Raw genomic sequence first — 24136 nt, forward strand, 5'->3', positions numbered from 1 at the left:
AGAAATGAGCACCGGCAGGAAGAGACGTTAATTCCGACAAAGCCACAGCCCCCAGTGCCCTGGGAGAAACCCAGGGTCCAGCGCAGGGTGTGGTTTGCGGATCTGGAGTCAAACAGACTTCTGTGCAAGTTCTAGCTGTGTCCCTATTACCCAGACTTTGGACAAATCGCTCGCTCTTTCTAAACTTCAGAGTCTTCTGCGAAGTGAGAGTAGCAATAGGATTTACCTCAAAAGATTGTTGAGAGGACAAAATGAGTCAAGGAAGAAAGGACTGAGCGGCACGCCTGGTCTAGAATGAGCATTTGCTCAGTTACTCACTATGATTAGTATTCAGATTGTTCACAGATCAAGGGTCATGGTCATCTGGAAATAGGAGCATGTTCCACTTACAATGAGTGCACACCAATCACCTGCAAACAGTGGCTTAAAATAATGACCCCTTTGATTTTGCTCCTGGGCGTGCGCTTTGGGCAGGGCTCAGTGGGGAGAGTTGGTGTCCGCCCGGCTCAGTGTCAGAAGGAGCATTCAAGCGCTGGGAGCTGGGCTCCTAGGAGGCTCCCACGCTAGCTCCTGTCGCCTGAGGCCACAGCTGGGGCCTCTCCACGCAGGCAGGGCTTCCTCACAATATGGTGGCTCCCACAGGAGAATGTCCTGGGCAAGGAGGAGCCAGGCAGAGGCTGCCTCCTTTCAGAGCCTGGCCTGGCAAGTCACATGCGTCTTCCTTGTGCGCTCTAGTTGAAAGCAGTCACTGGTCCCTGCTGGATTCACAGGGCAGGAACCCAGACCCCACCCGTTGTCATGGCCATGGCAAGGGGAGCACGTGGGCTGTGGGTATGTCTGTGTGTCTCTGTAAAGCACGCGGCGGTGAGTGGGGGAGCACAGCCTGCACTGTGTGGATAGACACGGCTGGCCCTGCGCCTGGAGAAGCCACCAGAGCCCCAGGACAGGCTATTTCCACATGGCTTCCACTCCCTCACCTCCAATACAGTAAATACGCATTATTTTAAGATCTCCAAATGATTTCCAAGTGTAATGCAATTTTTAAAGATCGAGTCTTGGAAAACAGAGTTTGGAGGCAGGAAGGGATTCAATCGCAAGACAAAATCCCTAAAACTGTATGGAAACAGTTCTGTTTGCTCTGAATTCTGCTCTCCTGAGCAGCTGTCCGAATCCCTGTTTTCTGTGCCCCCTCACCCCACTGCTGTCCTCTGTCCCCCACTGTCCCTGTTCTCATGGGGATGGCCCTCCCTCCGCATTGCCAGTGCCCGAGGGCACAGTGACTTCGCAATGCCAGTCTTCATGGGTCTCTTCACGTCAGCAGGCCCGGCAAGGACACGACTACATTATGCTGACAGCGTTTTACAAACAAGCAGGAGTTTTTCACCTGCATCACACTTCACATTCTTAATGGAGAAAAGACAGCAAAAAAAAAAAAAAAAAAAAAAAAAAAAAACAAGGTAAGTATTTTGGGGGCAATACAACTTCCTCTTATTATTGTTTGCAGCAGATCATTCAAAAGAAGCAGCAACAAGAAAATAAACAGTAGCGACAATAAACGTTTAGTAAAGAAATGAATGGAACACTGAGTAAACCTTGGTTAAAAAAAAAAAAAAAGTGTCCTGACCATCTGTGAGAAACAGCAGGGCCGTGAGTCCACGTAGGCCCATCCATCTCCGTCACGCCACGCTGCTCCTCTGGTCTCGACTACTCACGGCCAGGAAGGCCCGGGGCCCCCTCATCCTCCCTGCGGGGGCCTCCCCACAGAGCAGGGGGTGCTGGGGAGCGGCAGACGGGCAAGGGGCATGCTCTGATGTGTGGAGGGGCTGGCAGATCTGGCAGCAGCAAGGAGGAGCTGAGAACTCCCAGGCAGAGAGAGAAGGCCCGGGTGGGGCCGGGGTGGGGCCCAGGTGGGCAGGGAACCCCTGAGCTGAGACCCCAGGGGCAAGTCTGAGAGAAGAACAGAGTCTGAGAGAGGATGAGCGAGGAGCCAGGGGCAGGTGGGAGGGGTTAGTGAAAGGCAAGGGCCCCAGGAAGGTGAGAGGTGGGTGGGCCCAGCTCTTGGGCTCTGGAGCTTGGAGGGAAGCTTCTGTTCCATGACCAAGGCCAGCGACTGCCTCTCCTTCCGCTCTCTTGCTGGTCCTGGGTGGGATTCAGTGATTTCTGATGGACACTCTAATAGAATATTTTAGTTTCCTGCTAAATTCTAAGAGGCTACTGTCAAGTTCATCCAAGTTAGGTTAGTGGCATTTAAAATGTAAGTGAAACATGGAAAAATGAAATTATAACCTAATACTGTTTTTCTATAATATCTTAAATACATACTGAAACTAGAAAGGTTATTTACATCTACAACCCCCAAAGTAGGAGAACATTGGAAATGCACTCCCTATAGACAGACATCATGAGGGGTTTCAGAGCTCGTTTTGCTCCCTGAACACGTCCCTAATTACACCCGCATTCCCCCTTCATCTCCACAGCATTGCTGATGGGCCCACAGATGGGCGTGCAGGTAGATACAACCATCAGCATGGAGATGGCTCCATCACTCAGCTAACCATGACTTTAAATCATTTAATTCTCTTCGAATCATAATCATGGCTGTATGAACTAACATACGAGACCCCCAAATATTTGGATGAAAAGCAAAAATACCCAGGAGTTTTCCTCCAGGCCGGCGGCACCTGTGTGTTCCTAAGCACCGAGAGAGTATGGATTCTTTCACGTTTGTGGAAACAGCTAACACGGGGCCCTCCCCATGCACTCATGCCTATTTCATTTCTGGTGTAACTGTGCCTTGTCGTGAGCATTGGATAATTACCATCTGGACGACGGTGGAAATGATGGCGGGGATTAGAGGGTCATGGCGCTGACGGCCCACAGATGGCCACTCGCTAGGGGTGACGGAGGAGGGCTTACCAGAGTGTGACCCTGAACACTGGAGCCGAGCTGAGGGAAGTCAGGGAGGGCAGAGTGCCTGGGAAAAGCCACCACAGATGCTGCTTCTAGCCCGAGCCTGAAAGGGCGGGAAAGGCCACTGTTGCCAAAGTCCATGTGAGCCGTGGCTGTAGGAACAGCTCCCTGACCAGATCTGTGGCCTTGGGCAAAGGAAACAATGTGGCCAGGCAGCAGGGAAGAGGGGGAACAGACACCCCAAACTCCCCCGCCCACCATCACTGTTTCCTGCTGCTGCCTCCCATTGACAGAAGCAGCCAAGAGCAGGAAGGAAGAGGGCCCAGAGCCGTGGTGTGGGAGACTCGGGGGCCACAGGGCAGGGCAGAACCCCTGGGAGAGGAGTTTTGGGGACGAATAGAAACTATGGAGCTCTGGCCCCTCACCCCACAGCACACTCACAGGCATTGGTGAGGACGGGGCCCCGCCCCCAGCGTGGGAGAATCCACTGAGGTAACACCACAAAGTCCCCAGCAGAAACCCGGGGCAGTGGGCCGAATGAGATAACAGGGGAGAGAAAGGGGAAGACATGATCCACGGAAGAGTTCAGCTGCTCAGGTCCTATTTCCAGAGACAGCCATGAGCCCTTGGATGAGAATCACCACTTCCAGCTCAATCTCAGGCTCCTTTTACCCAAAACCACGTGATGGGTGAGCCAAGCTTGCTTTTCTGTGGGGTCCAAGTCTTCACCACTGCTGACTTTCTGAGTTGATAGTTTCCTGCCAACCAGTGCCAAAAACTGAGTGGTACTAAAGATGCCCAGCAAATTCCGCAGGGTCCAGTCATGGTTCTCCGAGTCCTCATTATGTGGAATTGGGAGAATTCGCCCCAGCCAGCAGAGCGGCCACCTTCTCCACCTCCTGCTTCAGAGCCAGGAGGGGTCCAAATAGCAGGAAGCTGCCACGGCCTCCAGTTGAACAGAACCAAGATGGTGAGCAAACTCTGCCCTTGGGCAACAGGCTCTTCACATGCACCAGCCCAGGGCTGTGGGGATGGACATAAAGATTCCCTAAGTAGGTTAATGAGTCGAATGACCCAAGGGGCCACTCCTACCTCCCCTTGTTGCACCTGGTTCCAGGGGAAACGCCGCCTCTTGCAGGCTGCTGGGCTCTGGTGGGCACCATAACCCACAGGCACCAGACCCTCAGGGTTTTGTCTCCCAGGTGGCACTGTGTCCAGGCCCTCGTAGGTTATTACAGACTTATCAAGGCAGCTGCTGTGGGGGTGGGCACATGGGAACACCACTGAGTCGGGTGGCTCTGAGCTCATTGTTGCAATGACTTTCACTTGGATTGAATCCCTTGGTCAACAAGACATCTTGCGGGCAGCCCTGGAGATGGAGGCCATCCTGGAGGAATCGGGTCGTGATCACGGTAGAAGTGCTTCAGGCAGGGAAAGAACATCTGCCTCTGGGGAGGTAATCGAATGAGAAGAAATTGCTTCCTCATTAATGAGACAATTCCACGTGATCAGCCCAACAAAGGGGCCATCTTTGAGACTGAACATTGGCCTTTTATGGCAGTAGCTCCACCCCCTCCCTGAGCAATTCTACTAAAGCCCGTGCAGACCCCGCATCCCGCCCTCGAGGTCACTTTGAAGTTGGCCCAATGCGTAAGAATCAGGGTAGTGAGGGAAAGACACAGGCTGATGGCTGCAGGACCATTGTCTTCTCCCGGGTACTAGAGTGTGCCTTGTGAAGGGCATTTCCCAAGCACATGGGACCCGAATATCTCCACATTCTGTGTCCATCCCAACAATTCCCAGACTTCTTCATCTCTTGCTTGAGGTGGACACTCAGTAACCCCAGCCCATAAGCCAGTGCTCCCCTTTCACCGAGAGGAAGGAAAGGTTCACAAAGTGGTGGCGTCCACAGCCTGAGGCCACTCACTGAGGCTTCTCCTTCACAACGGCCATCGGCACCACTCCGGACCAGGCCATTACTGGTGTCTGGAGCCAGCAGAGCTGGGGACTCCCCCGTGAGTCCTGGCAAGCACCTTCCATCCTCTGTCGGCGGGGGACCAGGAGTTCAGCAGGAGGCAGCACTGTGGGCAGGGGCGGGACTGGAGCCATGAGTCGAGTCCCCCTGGTCAGGGCCACTTTGCCCATGCTGTGTCCACTCTAAGTGAAACATGGTTATGCACCTGCAGTTTTGTGTTGGGTGGACTGGACAGTAGGCCTGAGCCTGATCAACGGCCCTGGAACCCCCAGGGGCCACCTGACACAGAGGTGAGGTGTTAACAGTGATAGTGTCAGGACCAGGGCTGATCTCAGTGAAGAGTGGATCCCACCTTGCCCAATTACATCCTAATAAGTTTGGAAAAAAGTGTTCCCATGGGAACTAATTAAGAAGAAGGTAGATGAGGAGGCTGTGTCACTCTTTACTAGGGGACAAAGACATTGTATCTGAACAGATAACTCCACAAATCTTGAAATAAATAAATGGATGTTCAATAGTTCAAGGAACGCAATTAATTAGCGAAGGTTTTGCCCAACATGGTTCCAGCCAGGACTACTAAGTATGTTAAAAAGTAAGATTTGGTGTGAGTGGCATTTTCATGGTCCTTATTGCAATCATCAGGATTTTTTTTCCCCCTGAATCTTTCAAAACTGGGTATCTTTAGTTGAAACACAATTTTGCTGCTTAAGATCATAAGGAATGCCTTAGTAACACACACACACACACACACACACACACACGCTGGTTTAAAATATTTATTGATTAAAAAAAATTAAAAATTTTTTATACAAAGGTGATGAGAAAAAATCTCATGCAAACTCTGGGCATACAATAAAAATAACTCAAATATTAATATGATGGTTTTGTACAAAATAATTCTTTTGAAGTAGGACCTGTGGCAACCAGCACGGCTCCCTGCTCCAGACCGGGACGCCCCACTGGGAGGAACGCGCGGCCACCCCTGGAAACCTGTAAGTGATCCACAGTCCAGGTGTGGGATGCTCACAGTTGTCACTATGATGAACGATGAAAACCCTATTGCTGCTACTCAGAAACGAGACTGAGACCTAGGGACAGAGTAAGGAATTCCTCAACGCCGCGGGAATCCTGGAGGAGCGAAGTAATTCACAAAAGTTTTTCAGAAAATTTTCGCTAATCGTCTCAGGTGATGACACAAATGCCTTGAGATGGTTACGGAGGCTCCTGTTCCCGCTTCCCCACAGTCCTGCAGTGGATTGATAATTTGTGTATATTACAAGTAATTTGCATAATTAAAACAATTAAGAGATCGACGTATCATGACAATTAGAAATGCATCAAACTCTGAACGTACAAAAGAGAGAGCTTCAATATGAAACAGTAATCCTCTGAGAACGAAGACCCCGCAGTGCCGGTGCCCGCTGGGTCGTGCAGGTGCCGGCCGCCCCACGCCCGTGTCTGTCTCCACCGTGACCTCCTCGCCCCCGGCACGCCCAGGGCCAACCCCCGGGCTTATTGCATTTTTCACAAACTCATCTCATTTTCCGCAGCCTTAGTCTGTTTTCCTTGTCCCGTTTCTTAAGAATAAGTATGAATTGGTTGAAAAAATGCTCCTGGTCCTTTCTTTTTTGAACAAGTCGGAACCTCTGATCCCGGCCGTATTTCTCCGCAAACTCCTTAAATGTGGTCCTGAAAAAGAAAGAGTCTCCTGAGACACCTTCCAGAGAGCACCTCTGGCCTCCCCAGAGATCCTGCAGCGGTACTGCCTGAGCAAGCAGCCAGCCCTTCCACCAGGCCTGGCCGTGGGCGGCAGGGCACCCGGTGGGTGAGCGGCTCTGGCCAGCCGTGCCTGCTCCTCACCGGGGTCCTGCAGAGCCCTGACCTGCCCTCACTTGCAGGAACCCCTGGTCTCTCCTCTGAGTGGTCTCCAGAAATGAGCGGCCTCCACTAGCCTCCTCAGCCGGTTCGTGCAGCTGTCACTCTCCCAGCCGTCCCCGTCACAACTGTGCCTGCCAGGTCTCCTCCGCCCCTTCCTTGCTGCCACCATGCTCTGCCTGCCACGGTCTTTCTTACACTGTTCCCTCCGCCTGGCACACCCTTCCCTTGTTTCTTCCCCCAGTTAGAGCTGCTCGTCATGAGAAACCAGGCCAAGGCATCTTCTTTGGGAAACTCGCCCTGTCTAGGTCAGAGAACTGTGACTCCATCATAGCCCTCTTCACAGTGGTGATCTTGTCAAACCTCACGTGTGGAACCGGACTCCCACGTTCGAATGGGGGAGGCATTATCTGCTTCATTCTCTGATAAACGCCCTGAATGTCCAGCCCAGTGTCTGGCAACTAGTGAGCCCCAAACACTGATGGAGTGAATCAGAGCTGCCAGGTCAGGTGGTGCCCCACAGGAAAACACGAGTGACCCAGTCTAGACCAGCAAGGCTGTTCTCAAGGCTAGGGCAGCTCAGAGGGCAAAACAGGACGCGCCTCTGCGGTGACCAACCTGACCTTCACAGGCACCGGGCCCAGCAAATTCCTGTTCTCTTAGCCTTGAACTTGAAGCCAGAAACAGGGACAGGGGTAGAGGGGCCAAGGCCTGGAGCCACTGGTCCATGCAGATGCACTCGCTTGTCCAGCAACAGCAGGGCCTGGCCTGGGCAATGTGCTCTGGGGTGCCTGGAAAAATGTGGTCATTTTTGTCCGGGGGATTCTTCTTATTCCCTCCGATTTCTCTTCCCAGAGAATTTTACACTTCCTTGCAGACACTGAATTATTGTGTTAAATTATTATAACTTAATAGCTTCTGAAATATACAAACAACAAGATTATGCCGACATGGCTGTTAGAAGACAAGACAAATAATTATCAGACTCATGCTCATTTCTGTCACTGAACAACTCGTCTCATTCCTTCCCTAAGGCGCTGCCGTTTTCCTGCTCTCCATCTGTGGGGGGCTTGTTTACACATCTCTTGCAAGAAAAGCACTTCTCTCTGGCTTCCCTCTTCCTCCCTCCCTCCTTCTTGCCCTCTCCCCTGCCTTCCCTTCCTCCTTCCTTCTCTCCCTCCCTCCTTTTCTCCCCATTCCTTTCTTCCTTCTCTCCCTCCTTCCCCCTTCCTTCCTTTACTGATGTAACAACCTTGCTGTGCCGTGGCTACGCCACACTCCACCCCTGACCTGCTCGGGATGAGTCAAATGGTCAGACTCGCCTGGGCTTGTTCCACGCTCCCCTGGCTAGACAGGCATCTACACATTCTCAGTTAGGGGCTGGACAGGTGCCGCTGCTAGACAGGTCCTATTCTGGGTCTCTCTGAAAAAGTGTCCCTGAAAAGAAAGGGAGCTTCATACCTCTGTGGCCCCCGAGCCATGCCAAGGGGCAGCACTGGGTTTCTGCTGATGCTGACGAGCTGTGGTGTGAGCTCAGGAAGGTGAGTCACGGGCCCTGCATCTCTGTTCTCCCTCCACTAAGCGGGACTCAGGACAGCCTGCCATGAAGGAGGCAGCTGCTGCAGCTTCCAAGAAGGAGCACCAGGTGTCAAACCCACCAGGTAGCCAACCCCACCTGGCTAGGACCCAGTCCCTAGTGGATGCTCTCCCGAGAGGCGGGCAGGGCTGGGGCTAGGGGCTGTCTGGGAATTCTGGACTATCCCATCACCACCATTCCCACAGGCTGCTCAAGACTGAGGCTGAGACGGGCGACCAGTAAGGGACTGTATGGCTGTAGGAAGCCACACAGCCCCAGGAGGCTGCTTCGAAGAGGCCCACATGGCCTGTGTGGGGATGAGCCTAGCCGTCCAGCATGTGGTCATTTGAATTGCACATGTTTCAATAGGATGCCTACAGAACGGTAGACAGGAGATCTGGAAAAAGTTTTTGAAATGTTGTAAACTTAGCTACTTTAAAAATTAAAAAAAAGCTTTATAATTATAAAAGCAATATATCTCAAGTATAAATGCTAAAATTTGCTGCATTATAGTAAGCATTTTATGATCTCTATGCACCCTGTACCATTATGTTGTATAGTTTAAATATATACAATAAAATTTCTCTTAAAAAATAGCAGGCAATTAAATCTAATTTTAAAAATAGTCAGTTTAACTCCCTTCTAATTTCTACCACTCATTTTCCTTGCGTGTGTGTGTGTATCATCTTTTTTAAATGACTCATTGCATTCTGAATATCTTTTTCCATTGTCTTCATGATGTATTCATGGGAAGGGGAGTATGTGGCTTATTGCTACTATTTTATCAATAGAGAGACAGAGAATGCTGGCCAAATGTCCTTAATAGTAATGACGGTCTCAACAGTAATGACAGCTATAACTTTTGGAGCTCCTCCTGCCTGCCAGGTGCCACTGGGGTCCCTCCCTGTAGCCCCTCACTCCATCCTCCTAGTCACTTGCTGAGGTGTGTGTGGTCATCTTCCCATTTGGAGGAGGGCTCTGACGCACAGGAAGGCCCAATACTTACCCCATGGCCGGGATAAGATGGGCCAGGGCCGGGGCCAGGCTGTGAACTAAGGCAGAGAAGGGGCTCCCACACCTTTCCCAAGCCCTTGCCTCCGCGGCCTCTGTCCCATGGCCACCTGGTGGGTGGACACAGCTGAGCCATGGCTAGAACCCAGCATTCTCATGTCTACTTTAACCATAGAAAATCACAAGTTGCAAGCAATGGGACACACATTTACTTGCCCACGCTAGCACTTGTGATGAAGATAACTCATGCTATTTTTCCCCATTCAGAAAGTACCTGTTCTCTAGAATAGTTAGAGAAGTGTTATGAGGATTGTGTAACTAGCACTAACTTAGGCCACCCAATTCTTGATCAACCAAACCACAGGTCAAACAAAGGAGGCCTATGCCTTCATAGAAAGCATCAATTAATGTCCGCTTAAAAACTGATGCTGGCCAGGCACCGTGGCTCACGCCTGTAATCCCAGCACTTTGGGAGGCTAAGGCAGGTGGATCACCTGAGGTCAGGAGTTCAAGACCAGCCTGGTCAACATGGCGAAACCCCGTCTCTACTAAAAAATACAAAAATTAGCTGGGCATGGTAGTGGGTGCCTGTTATCCCAGCTACTTGGGAGGCTGAAGCAGGGAGAATTTCTTGAACCTCAGAGGCAAAGGTTACAGTAAACCAAGATCGTGCCACTGCACTACAGCCTGGGTGAAAAGTGAGACTGTCTCAAAAATAAACAAAAAACAAAAACAAACAAACAAAAAACCTGATGCTGGATCTTCCAGTCTAAAATAAAAATACATTGTCAACCATTTTTATGCTTATAAAACTTACAGTTTTATAGTTCTAAGAGTAGTACATGTTCATTAATTTATAAAGATTAGTCAATTAAAGCTAATTTTTAAGAGTTAAGCTTATGTATTCTTCAGATTTCTAGCATCTATTTTCTTATAAGTGTGTCTTATTTCATGGAAATAATGCCTCACTTATTATTTTAGTAAGTCTTGGCAACCCAGTTAACTCAGTTCACTTCTCCAGTATATCAAATCTTCATCTTATTCTGGGACCAACTGTTAAGACATCTGGAACCAAGCGGTGTGGTAGGGGTTACGGTGCTGTTGTTTGTAGTTAGCTTTGCATTTTTGCTTCTTGATCATTAGCTCAGAAACTCAACCTCATCTCATGGGTGCTGACGTATTGATTGGTTATCTGGGTCAGTCAGGGCTGCTGACGTTTGAAAGGTATGCAGGGTAGGAATAAAATGGTTGTGATGCATTTGGATAGCAAATAGCCCACTTTCCCAGGACTGATAAGAGGGACATTTGGAGGCTCATGACAGGCAGCATGGTAGAGGGGAATCAGCCTGGTCTCACTGGCAGGTCTTCAAAGCTCACACTTTTGTGTCTGTGGAAGGCTGGGTTGCACAATTTAACAAAAACAAACCTGAAGAGTCCGCTTGTAATTGGCAAGTTCCCAGCCCCAGAAATCATCTGGTATATTTATCTCTCCATACCTGGGAGACACTTTAGATTCCTCTAGAAGTTTCTTGAATTCTTCTTTGGCTAGCAGCAATTTACTTTTCTTTTCCTTGTATTCTTCTTTTATTCTTGTCTTGACAAACTGTTCAAATATCTTAAAACACAGACACAGAAGAAAAACATCATGAAATTGCATATCAGAAATGAAATCTTGTATTCCAAGCACAACATGAGAAAGCAGCAAGAATCTATGGCAAAAGCTGTCCTTGTTCACAGCTGCTGGAGTTATGAGCAACAGCCTTTCAGCATAGCTCTCCAGGATCCAAGCGGTCTGAATAATTAAACCTGGGTCCCCACACGGCCTGGCGTTTCTCTACATGCAGGCGCCATTTCTGGGTCAAATGTGAAACAGCCCTGCTGGAGAAACCCGGAGAATGGCTTGGCTGCCCTCTCCGCAGGCATCTGGAACCAAGTGGCAATTTGGAACTCATGCCGTAGGGCTGCAGTGGTCCTCGCTGTGGCCTCCGAGCAGCATCCGTACTGCACGGCCTCCTCACTTTCTCATCATGGCCAGTGGCACCAGAACACAGCAGAGCACTCAGTTCGTGCTAGTCACTTCCTAGGGTGACGTAATTGACATTCCAGTCTCCCAAAAATGACCTTAACTTGTGAAAAGAAAGTAAATTCTGCATCTCTGATCCCCACTTGTGAACCTGGGAGTCTGGCGCGTTGGGGAGGACTCAGGGTGCACAAGCGGCCTCTTCTGAGGAGGTCATGGGATGCCAGGCTGCCTGGGTCATCAGGGTGGAAACAACTGACCAGGAGGCCTGACGCTTGGGCACTGGGCATGCCCCAGTCTGACCAGAAGTACGTCTCAAATGCTGCCCCAAACAGGAAAACCCTGCTCCTCAGTGGGAAGGACACGCACATCAGCTGGCAGGCAATTTTGGGCAAGGCTCCAGGGCACTTCTCCCGGAACCCGCCAGCCCGCATAACGAGATGCAATCTCTTTATGACAGGCCACAAAACCTCTTCTCTGTCAGAGGAAGATGGATCATTGTTCTAACAACCGAAAAATTGTCATTTATAGACTACAGAGTCAAAGAGGGACAAAGTTCTTTCATTCCTAATGCTACCCCAAACTCAAGAATATTAAAAATAAACTGAAGATGAGTGTTCATGCAAATGTAGATAAACATAAACAAAAATATCAAGAGAAAGTCCACATAGGATCCTATAAGGTCGATAAATGGCAACTGTGCACCAATCCAACCAACGGCCAGGCAGATCTTAGAATGTGACCGAGGACCAAGCAGGCAGCTCCTTCGACACTCATGCCAACTGAGGGGGTGATGAGAAAGTAAGGTGGGCAGGTGAAAGCCTCCACCCCAGCACCGCTCAGCCCCTTCTCTGGAGCGGTTTCCTTCCCATTTTGTCTCATTGTTTCAGATTCCATGTCAGTAGTGGCAAACCTTTACAGGGTTATGAATACACAATGCTACTGGTCTCCTGAAGATACAGCAGCAAAATGAAACATCCACAAATATGGCTCAAATTGAGAATACGTGCATGTATATGTAAGTAAGAATATGATTGGCTTTTTTTCTTTTCTTTTTTTTTTTTGAGACAGAGTCTCGCTCTGTTGCCCAGGCTGGAGTGCAATGGCATGATCTTGGCTCACTGCAACCTCTGCCTCCTGGGTTCAAGCAATTCTCCTGCCTCAGCCTCCCAAGTAGCTGGGACTACAGGTGTGTGCCACCACGCCCGGCTAATTTTTTTTTTATTTTTAGTAGAGACGGGTTTCACCATGTTGGCCAGCCTGGTCTCAAACTCCACCCGCCTCGGCCTTCCAAAGTGCTGGGGTTACAGGTGTGAGTCACCGTGCCTGGCCATAATTGGCTTCTTATAGCAATGTAAGTTCTCAGTTGTCTTATATTTAACTAATAAAAAAAATGAATGCAGGGTTATTATCCAAATAAAAGCATATGGCTCCATCATTAGCTAGAGTTTCGCTCTATTAATTTCAGACCTGGAGAGAAAGCCTCGCTGGCTGTGGGGTCAGGGCTCTTCAGAAACGCCTGCTTCTCTCTCTGCCTAGAACCATTTCTCCATCTCATCAAACGCTCCTCTCTTTCCTCTCGCTTTGCTCTGTTACTTTATTTTATGCTGCTATAATTTAACATTGCAGGTTTTGTTTTTCATCCTTAACAAATTATACCAGCTTTATCCAAAGTGGAGCATGACTTTTTAAAAGAGATTCCGTTGGCCGTTACATCACTGCTGTACGTTCTAGCGCAATAAAACAAAACGCTATTTGTTGCCATAGAAACAGGCCTGCTTCACCCTCCCTCGACCCTGGTTCTGTGTAGGATCACTCTTCTCCTGTGCAGCTCCCCCAGCAGAGGAAGGGCTGTGATTTTCACACCAGGGGCCTTAGCTTTCCCCGTGAACACACTGTGTGACACGAGGTCCTGTACCGATTCTACGTCTGATACTTCTAACCCGATTTCTTCCTAAATAGGACTGTGGTCTTTGGATGGGGACCTGCTATGATTTCTCTCCATCCTCCTCCTCATACGAGCTGCCATGCTCCCCTTTGATGAGGTTGCAGGCACTTCTGAATGCCCTCTGGCCACTCCAGTGCGCTGGCTACAGTGTGGCCTGCTTCCTCCTCTTTCCCACTGGACCTTCTGGGACCAAGTTGCAGGACATTGGGACAGGCCCACAGTTTCCTCTGGGTGATTTCACAGGGATGCTTAAAGGCTTTCCCCAGGCAACGGGTACTTAGCATGAGCTATACTCTCATCTCATCTATTTGCAGAGGACCCACCCAGGCAAGGGCAGGGCATCCCAGCCCAGGTAGGCCTAGCCCCATCAGGGTTGGCATCTGCTGTCTCTGATGATGGCCTGAGGAAGGTCCAGCCTCACAGTGCTCGCTTGGATGAGCCCTGGATGGGATGCCCATGTCCCCCAGACATCAGGGGGGACATCGGGGGGACATCAGGGGGCTGGCGCTGCCCTGCCCATGAACCACTTCCACCCAGCAAGCTGACTGGGCCCCTGTGTTCCCAGTTGTTTTAAGAGATGTGCCTTGGCATTTAAACTAGAATATCTGGAAGGGCTTGATCATAAATTGGAATTTTCTTTTTGCAATGGAGATGATCTTACTTATTCAATGTTTTTTAAAGGGACTAATGGCCTCAAAAGGTATCCATGGCACAGAGAGAGAACAACTGACAACAGCAAACTAGTTGTGGTGGCACACATGGCACACGTGGCACACGCCACACATGCCACACAGAAGCCACACGCCACACACAGCACACACGCCACACACACTCCAGATGTACTGATGATTTTTAGACACTGCCTAGTTTATGGTTCCTGACTATGTCCTCCAGTGAGTCTGTCACGTAAAATCACAGGCTCCTTTCTATGCTTTTTCATAGCTGATTTTTTTTTTTTTTTTTTTTTTTTTGAGACTGAGTTTTGCTCTTTTTGCCCAGGCTGCAATGCAATGGCACAATCTCGGCTCACTGCAACCTCTGCCTCCTGGGTTCAAGTGATTCTCCTGCCTCAGCCTCCCAGGTAGCTGGGATTACAAGCAAGCACCATGACACCTGGTTAATTTTTGGCGTTTTTAGTAAAGACAGGGCTTTGCCATGTTGACCAGGCTGGTCTCGAATTCCCGACCTCAGGTGATCCGCCCACCTCGGCCTCCCAAAATGCTGGGATTACAGGCATGAGCCATTGTGCCCAGCCATAGCTGAAATTTTTGATTTTTAAAATTGCAACAAAATGGTGAAATATTGCCAATTATCTAAGTCTATGGTTTTCCTTCACTATAGGAAAAAAATATATAACACCCAAACTCAGCTAACTCTATTGTAGTATTATTTTGAGACTGTGATAACACATTTCACATATTTTAAAATATTTCTTTATAGAAAATGAAACTCAGCTAGAAGACAATAAAAGATTATTAATTCCAAGTTCTTGAAAAGTTCAAGTTCTGTATTCCAAGGCAGTCAATCCTGGGAACACGTCACACTGCCCAGCCTAAGGCAGTCAATCCTGGGAACACGTCACACTGCCCAGCCTAAGGCAGTCAATCCTGGGAACACGTCACACTGCCCAGCCTAAGGCAGTCAATCCTGGGAACACGTCACACTGCCCAGCCTGCCCCGAGCCTGCTCCAGGGAGACGGTCCAGTTCCAGTGAGCGGAGTGGTGGGGCAAGGGCTGGGAGCGGGCGTGGGGACAGAGTGGGAGCTGGTTACAACGAGCAACGTGGGTCCATGTGACTGAGACCCAGTGGGTTAGTGCTCCACTGACATCACCTCAGGCATGTGCTTAAAGGGGCTTGATGAGCAGAGGACAGAATTGAAAATAAAATGGCAATTTCCCATACCCTCCGTCTGGGGCTTTATCAGATTCTGTTGGTGTGAGAAATCCAGTGGACACCAACCTGGGGCCCCTGGTCACAGAATCCCTCTTCCCCAAATTAACTATGGCTCTTCCATTTTCAGCCGCTCTTCTTAATAGCTCACCTTCCATGTGCATCATTTCTGAACTCAAAGGGCAAAGGGAGGGCAAGACGTGACCGCACGCATGGAGTCTGGGCAGGGAAGTCCGGACCTCCCAGAGTCTATCTCAGGGCCCTTCTCAGACGCGCTCCACGGGCCACACAGACCCAGGCTGTGCTGGTCCCTCCCCCAGCAACCACAGGCCCCTCCTGTGAGCCAACACCATCTGTCCTTCTGTCTGTTTGATATGGAAAGCAGTGTTGGCTCAGGCACCTACTTTGTGAAAAGCTAGGGCAGACCCCTGGCAAGTCTCTCCTTAAAATAGCCCCCAGAGAACCCCCTCTAATCAATTCCTTGTTTTCTGGGCGATGTTCTGTAGAACTTCCACCCTCTACTGTGCTGCTATTGTTCTCTGGACCACTCCTATTTCATTAGTATTATTGTCAACCTGAAGAACAAGCAGAAAGAGGCTCTCTAAAATGAAATGAATGCTTATTTGGGAAGAGAGCATTGCGATGGGAATACACATGCCATCAAAAATGACAAGAATACTCAGGGAGTAAAAAAAAGACAGTAATTTTTAAGGAAAAATAAATGAGAGGATTAAATCATTGTTTTGAAATAATTATCTTTGGCTACAGAGATCCATAACAAGACAAAGCCAGTCTGAGGTTGGACAGGCAGTTGTTGGATAGGCGTCCTTGGAGAAGTGCTTTTTGTGTGTATAAGTTTGTGATGAGCCAGGTGCAGTGGCTCACACCTGTAATCCCCACACTTTGGGAGCCCGAGGTGGAAGGATTGCTTGAGCCCAGGAGTTCAGGATGAGCCTGGGGAATATAGAGCAACCATATCTCTACAAAAAGTATAAAAATTAGCTGGGCCTGGTGGCTGGTGCCTGTAGTCCCAGCTACTCAGGAGACTGAGGTGGGAGGATGGCTTGAGTCCAGGAAGTGGAGGTTGCAGTGAGCTGAGATTGGAACAATGCACTCCAGCCTGGGCAACAGAGCCAGACCCTGTCTAGAATAGAACAGAATAGAATAGAATAGAATAGAATAGAATAGAACAGAACAGAACAGAACAGAACAGAACAGAACAGAACAGAATAGAATAGAATAGAATAGAATAGAATAGAATAGAATAGAATAGAATAGAATAGAATAGAAGGTTTTGATGGCCTTGTGTGCAAGACTGTGGTTCTCATAGAGCCTTTTTAGTTATCAGGTACACAAGTGTGAGAACCCTCTCTTCATGGCCTTCCCCCATTCTATTTGTCAGGGTTCTCTTAACATTACTGGCTTCATTTTCATTCTGACAACTTTCATACTATATAAGACTTTAAGCATATAAAACCTTAAGGTCTTACATAAGACCACCTATTTCAGTATCTTTATATAATACCTTCAGTATTTCATATTTTTAACGTATGATTTATGGTCATTTGGAATGAGGGTTAATGCTCCTAAAATCTACATTTTCATCTTTAAAAGTATTTGTCTTCCAGGGTCATAACCAAATGGTGAGGTAAGAATAATGACCAGAATAGCCTTCCTCAGTCCCTCTAACTCTTCTGTTCACAAGCTTGCAAGCTCCAGTGCTGGAGTTGTAACTCCTCCCCACTGGCCACATTTACAACACAGTGTCTGTCATTCAGGAACGAAAAGCTCCCCAGATCCAGGATGCAGCAGTCGCTTTCATGCCCCTCTCTGCAGTCAAAGTGCCCTCCCACTCCATTACCTGCTTTCGTTCCTCAGAGTTGAGCAGGAGATAGCGTGGGTCAAACACGATTTTGTGTAATTCTTTCTCCCAGGTAGAAAATGCTGACACCTAAAGAAAGATATTCAATAGAGTTGCTGTTAGCATCTAATGCTAAGCCTGAAGCCGCGCTGAAATGATCGATGGTTAAAAACAAACAAACAAACAAAAATCGGCATTAAAGTACAATAGATTCAGTGATGTGGTGGAGTATAAGTGTTAGACTTGTCAGACGTCCCAAGAAAATCAATACCTAGAACATCAGAAAATTTAATTTCTAGACTCATGACCATTTCTTTCTTGGGTAACTTTCAGGGTTGTGTCCCCTGATGTGAAACCCCAATTATATCTGTAGAGGCATGGCATTCTAGAACACCCCACTTCAAAAGGAGAAATTATATTTGTAAAAATTTTCAGAACCCCTACAGACCATAACAAAGAGTAACGTCTTGAAAACAGGCTGAGGTTAGTTGATTTGCAATCAAAGTTTAACCTCTTTTAGGCAGGTCATTTTAAAAATAAATTATTTTGTTTGCAATGCTTTTACACATACTAAAAATTTGCAAGAATATTACAGAAAGTCACCATATACTCATACCCAGTTTCTCATGTTGTTAACATATCAGTAGGCTAGATTCATCACCACTAACACTGATACATTATTACTAACAATAGTCTGCATTTATTCAGATTTCTTTAGGTTTTACCCAATTTTCTGTTTCTGTCCAGGATCCTGTCACATTTGGCTGCCATATCTCCTTGGACTCCTCTTGGTTGTGACAGGGTCTCAGACAGCCCTTGCTGTTGATGACTTTGAGGAGCAAAGTCATGATGGTTTGAGGAGCCCTGGTCAGGTGCATTGCAGGATGCTCCTCAGTTGGGATTTGTCTGAGGTTTTCCTCATAAATAGCCTGAGGTTATGGGTTTTGGGAGGAAGACCACACAGGTAAATGCCATTCTCATCATGTCATAACAAGGGTATACACACTGCTGACATGACTCCTCACTGTCAGTGGTGGCTGTGGTCGGCTGGCTGAGGTCTCCCCACTGTGAAGTGCACCTCTCCATGCTGTCCTCTCTGGAAGGACATCGCCATGCACAGCTCACACTTAGGGGTATGGGCTGTGTCCACTTCCGAGGAGGAGAAGTAGCTACATGAGTGACTGGGAAATGTTCTGGGGGCGGGGGGTGGTGAATACTCGTTCATGCCTCCACATTGCTTATGTACTCAATCTTTTATTTATATTGCTATGGACTCGGATATTCAGCCCATGCTTGGGCTGGACTCCAGTGTGACTTTGCTTCTTTTCCTGCTCAGCTTCTTCCAGGTTAGCCTTGACAAGCTCTGTGGGGGGTTCCTGGCTCCTGTGCGCCTCTGACAGGAGCTCATCACTTGGCTTTTTGGGCATCTCCTTAATTTCTGCCACTAAAGATACTCCAGGGTCATCTTCTGCATGTCCCACCTTTGCCCTTGAATCAGTCAATTCTCCAATAAGCCCTGGCTCCTTTCCTAGAACGGTGTTAGAAACCAAGATCTGGGCACTGGTGTGTTCAATGTTAATGAGGTGTCATTGCTTCTAGACTCTCTCAGCTGATAGAGCAAGGGAATGCTTAAGTCATTTAGAACATAAAAGCATTCATTTAAAAACATGGACTATGCATTCACTGTGCCTTGAGCCCTAAGCTGGGTATTGAGGATCCTGAGGAAATAAATCAAGGAAGCCCATGGTCTAGGGTAGTGCTGGTGAGGAGCTAGCAGACTCTTAAGATGGCACTAGGGCCACAGCAGAGACAGACCTGGACACTAGTGGGACCCAGCAAAGACCCACAGCAGCCTGGGGAGGTGGCTTCCAGAGTTCTGTGACTTTGGAACATGAATACTCCTCACGGTTCACATAGGAGTCTGGAGGGTATCCCAGGACTGGCTGGCAGTCAGGGCAAAGGCTGGGTCATGAACTACAGGGAATGCAGGAATCGCAAGAGGCTGAACATGCCTGGGGGTGCCAGAGCCCATGAAGGAACAAGGAAGAGGCAGCAGAGCCAGAGGCTGAGGTGCAGGGCAGTCTGAGACACGGTCAGGAGCCTGGGCATTCTCTCAAGAGACAGGGGAGAAGAAAATTCGGATGGGGCATGCGTTTGAGGAAAGCCACCCTGGGATCTGGGCAGGAGATGAATACCTGGGCAGGGTCAGGGAGGGGAAGGTAATTGAAAGTTTACAAAAACAAAACCCCATTCGCATTCTTAAAATATTCCTCATAGAGGTACTATTTCAATAAACACGTGCTTTATCTGTTTATCATAACAGATGAATTTACTTCACTGGCAATTTCTATCTTTAACTATCAAATTTCAGCCTTTTCTGTAATAACCCACAAGCTCTTTCATTGGGTGGGATGACCGAGGGTCCAGCCAGGGATTCTCCTCCATAGAACACGGTGAAGCATTGCTGGGACTCAGAGTGAGGGGGTGACTCTGGGAGGGTCTCCAGGCAGAATGGGTCCCTTTAGCTTTGACTGAGTGCACGTGGCCCTGGGAGCATCTGGGGCTGTTAGAGAAGCTGTGGGCAGCCTCCATTCAGCCCAATCAGATGGCAGACACCCATCTCACGGGGACCTGTGCACAGCCCGACGGTCCCAGCTCTGCAGGGACAGAGGATTAGACCGTGTGTGGCATAACGACACCAGTTTCTGAAAAATGTTGGAGTTCTAGAAGTATAATAAAATAATTTTTCAATTAATGATGTGTAGTTTTTGCTGCCGAAGGGATTTATAATCTCTATAGAAGGTCAGATAAGCCATCTCTACAGTGATCACAACTTACAATGATAAGCCCAACAGTGTCATGTCAGGGACAGTTCAGGGAAGGGTGAGAGCACAGTGGCTGGGACCCAGGATGGAGGTGGGGGCTGAAGTGAAGGCTGCACAGCCATGTGTAAAACAGGGTCCTTCCCTGCCCTCCAGGGGGGCGCAGGACTTCTCCCAAAGAAGGGGTCCTGACAGCCATGGGGACGAGGAGTCCTGCGAACTGCTCCTGAGAGAAGCCTGACATTCCCGAGCCTGTGTGAAATATCTACGTTGCCCAGAGAGTACATTCCATGGGGCCAAGATTACACACATGTGTGTGTGACTATACACACACACATAAGCACACACACAAACATCCACAGCATGTACACATGCAGGTGCACACACATGCAAACACATGAACACACACAGGACATGCTAAGATATGCATACACGGGCACGTGTGTACACACCCGCATGTACATAGTTGCACAAATGCACACATATGCACAAAGATGCACACACTGATACACACATGCACATGTGTGCCTACATACACACACACACACACACGGTACCGCCACCACCACCAAGGAAGTCCAACGTTGCAGAACAACCAGGGAAAGAAAGAGAGAGCCCATCAACTGAGTAGACAGCAAGCTGCGTATCTCCTTTATTTATTTATTTATTTATTTTTGAGACGGAGTCTCACTCTGTCGTCCAGCTGGAGTGCAGTGGTGCGATCTCGGCTCACTGCAAGCTCCGCCTCCCAGGTTCACGTCATTCTCCTGCCTCAGCCTCCCAAGTAGCTGGGACTACAGGCGCCCACCACCAAGTCTGGCTAATTTTTGTATTTTTAGTCGCAACAGGGTTTCACCGTGTTAGCCAGGATGGTCTCGATCTCCTGACTCATGATCCGCTCGCCTCAGCCTCCCGAAGTGTTGGGACTAGGCATGAGCCACCGTGCCCGGCCCAAGCTGCATATCTTTTTTAAGTCCAGCTATGCTGTGGGACTGTTCTCTGGGTGGCCGTGGACAAAACCTGGTTCTCCCTGTTTCTGGCTGGTACCTCTCCAGAATGACTGGAATGCACTGGGAATGCAACAGGCTGAGAACAGCCAGGCTTTGTTTGGGTCCCACCCCAGAAACAAGACATCCTTCCACCTTTAGCCCAGCATTTCACATGACCTCAGGGTATAAAACCCACTGTGGGCTGCTTTTTGGAGCCCCTTGGTTACAGCAAAGGGTAGAGGAGGCTCTGTCCCCTCCTTGCCGCTTTCCTGGGCCTGCAGGACTGGTTCACAAGGCACCCTCATCTTCTACCACCCTTGTTTTCTGTCTGCAGGGAATAAACCCACTTCAGATGATTTGCTGTGTGTGTGGGCGTTCTGTCTCAGCAGCCTCACACAGGTGGCTGACCGGTGCCCAGGAAATCTCCTTCACATCTCAGTTTCTATTGCTGCATAAGCAACGACTTCAAACTCAGCAGGTCACAAGCACTACCTCGGATCACTCCATGGACTGCATGGGTCCTGAGTCCAGCATGGGGGCATTGGGCTCCTTGGCCCAGATCCCACTGGGCTGAGACGAGGTGCCAGCAGGAGCTTTGTTCTTGTCTGGTGCTTGGGGTCCTCTTCCAAGCTCACTGGACGTTGGGAGAATTCAGGTCTTGTGGTTGCAGGGCTGAAGCTTTCCATGTCTTCAGCCAGCTGGGAGCCAATCTTGGCTCCGAGCGGCTGCCTGCAGGTCCTTGCCCCAGGACCCCCACAGTGGGGCAGCTTCTTCAAGCCAGAGAGAGAATCTCTCCCTGGCTAAGGCAGAGTCTTACACAACACAGTGCAACATTGCCACGGGTGTGACATGGGCCCCATCCACACTCAAGGAGAGGCCCGCACAGGATGAGCACAGCGCGGTGGGGTGGGGTAGGGGGTGGTGTTTAGAATCCTGTCTGCCCAGCACGCCCCAAGACCAGGACACGCTGTTCCTCCCTCAGGGGTTTCCACGTCTCAGCAGAGATCTCTCTCTTTCCTCTTGCCTGACACTTCTTTGATTCTTTGGCATTTTATATGTGACTTGATCCTTAAAGACCTAAATTCTTCTGTAAACTTCAGACCCTTTCCTGCAGAAGTTTGTGATTCCACCCTCTTCCTCACCCTGTTGTACATCGTCACGTCACCCCCTGGACGAACAGCAACGGCGATCCTGGTGCCTGTCTCAGCACGCCTGTTGTCTGTTTCCCTGTGGATGACGTGACCATGGCTGTGACCGTGGCCGTGTCTGTGACCGTGGCTGTGTCTGTGACCATGACCGTGTCTGTGACCGTGACCCTGTCTGTGACCGTGGCTGTGTCTCTGACCATGACTGTGTCTGTGACCGTGGCCATGTCAGTGACTATGTCTGTGACTGTGGCTGTGTCTGTGATAGTGGCTGTGTCTGTAAATACTGGAGCTGCCTCGGTGGGAGAACAACAGGGTCTTGTTCTGGTTCCTGGGCTGGAGCGAGTGTTTGACTCTGTCTGAGGACCACGTTGCTGGTCCCTCACTGCACATTCTCATCTGATCGCTGTTTCAGGACTGTTCCTCCACCCCGCCTGAATCACGAGAGTGGGGACTGGAGGTCATGTGGGCTGGGCTGGAGTTGTGCCCTTTCTTCCACTCTCAGCCTCCTGCAGTGGGACTCTCTCCTCTCTCCCTGGGAACGCCGGCTGGAGCTCCTCTATTCCCTCATTAGTGTCCGGGTTGCAATTGATTCCCTCCCATTTCCACAGTGGAAGAAGCCAGAGCTGGTTGTTAGAAATGCAGGTGCCAGAAGTTAGCTGCAGAGGAGGCAGTGTGGTTGCAGGCCAGAGAGGCAGTTTCCAAACTTGGCAGATATCTCCATAAAATGGACATTGCCCAAGCATCACCCTGCAGATAGTGGCCGGCTGGCAGCAGGCGTCCTTGACTGCAGGTTGCCGTGTGGCACCGTCTCAGCCCGCAGGCATCTCTGCTGGAGAGAGGACAGGCACCTGGAGTTTGAGGTTCGGGAAGGGAAACTGCACCTTCTTCACAGCCACAGGAACTGGGCTGTCCCTTTCACAGCTGTTTCCAACATCCTCTCCGTGCCAAGGACCTGGTCTGGAGAACCCAAAAGTGTTTTCCAGATCAAGTGGCAAGATAAAAGGCCACGTGGGCAAAGCATGTGGCCATGGTCATCTGGTTCTGCGCTGACTCTTAACCACTCCCCTCCCTGCCACGTCACCTCCCTCAACTCACACCCTCTAAAACTTCTCCTCCTTGAGCCCTCAGGTGAGTCCACAATTCGGCTGGGTGCTCGAGGCCCTGGTGGTCTCGCCCCAGCTCCTCCCAGCATTCAGGGGGCTGCTTCTCTGTGCTGCCGAGTGATAAGTGGCTGCCAGGAGCCCCAGGTTTCCCTGAGCACCCACACCAACTTGAGCAGACTCTCAGCAGGGAAGAGACCCTAAAGCACGGCCCGAGCCCAGCACTGTCCATGCCTCCTGCTGTGGATGGGTCTGGGTGAGCCCCTGCCTGAAACCGGGCACCTCAGCCCTGGGAAGGCGGCCAAGACCTTGGGCATAAAGGAAAAGGTCACCATTTATAAAACAACACCAGGGAAAACTAGATCTAACTTCAGTCCCAGCTTCACCAAAAGCCTCTCTGGAGACTGAGAAACTCATCGTGCATTGTTCCGGTGGATGCGTCAGCTCTGAGAAAAGGGGGTTCAGTTCAACTAAAGTGGCTGAGAGCTCGAGGACGGCTCAGCCACTTGTGGGACGCCAACGTCCTGGAGGTGCCCCATGCGTGTGCGGCTCTCGGAGGTCATCAAGGACGGGACAGGTCTGGTCTGGCAGGGAGCCTCCGACAGAAGCAGAACGCTACCTTCTATCTCTAAAACCAAAAAGGCTCTTTCAAGTATTTTTCAATCCTTGGATCACGGAAAAGGCCAGGGATCCTGATGACTAGAGTAAAGGGCGAAAGCTGGCAAAAGGATGGCGCCTGCCAAGTCCCAAACTGGAGGATAAAGCCCCAGCCTTGAGAGGGCCTCAGGTCAGGGGCACAGTCCATGGCCTCTCCAAGGAAAGCCGGAGCCATGCCCTCTCCAACCCTGACGCTGGGGCTGGGCTTAGCCAGGCAGACTCGTGTGCGTCTGCAGAAACGTGTGTCTGTCTGTCCGTCTGCACCATCCGCCCCCACCCAGCCTCATGGCTCCCTGCTGTGGTCCTCAGTGTGTTCCAGGGACGGGAGCTGCGGTCTCTGTCCCTCAAGGAAA

At 49.8% G+C, this 24136-nt stretch overlaps 1 protein-coding gene across 1 annotated transcript in view; it reads right to left on the bottom strand.

Annotated features, from left to right (window-relative positions):
• Positions 1 to 5648: 5648 nt before the first annotated feature.
• The window catches only part of TCERG1L (transcription elongation regulator 1 like), a 233186-nt gene continuing 214698 nt past the window's right edge, over positions 5649 to 24136 (bottom strand). Inside the window, exons 10-12 of the mRNA XM_050805500.1 lie at positions 17068 to 17157; positions 10844 to 10962; positions 5649 to 6574 (exon numbers count right to left, since the gene is read on the bottom strand). Coding sequence (XP_050661457.1) covers positions 6418 to 6574; positions 10844 to 10962; positions 17068 to 17157 — 366 coding nt within the window. The 3' untranslated portion in view covers positions 5649 to 6417. The remainder of the gene's footprint in view (positions 6575 to 10843; positions 10963 to 17067; positions 17158 to 24136) is intronic.

The sequence above is a fragment of the Macaca thibetana genome, chromosome 9, assembly GCF_024542745.1.
Source record: "Macaca thibetana thibetana isolate TM-01 chromosome 9, ASM2454274v1, whole genome shotgun sequence".
NCBI lineage: Eukaryota > Metazoa > Chordata > Mammalia > Primates > Cercopithecidae > Macaca > Macaca thibetana.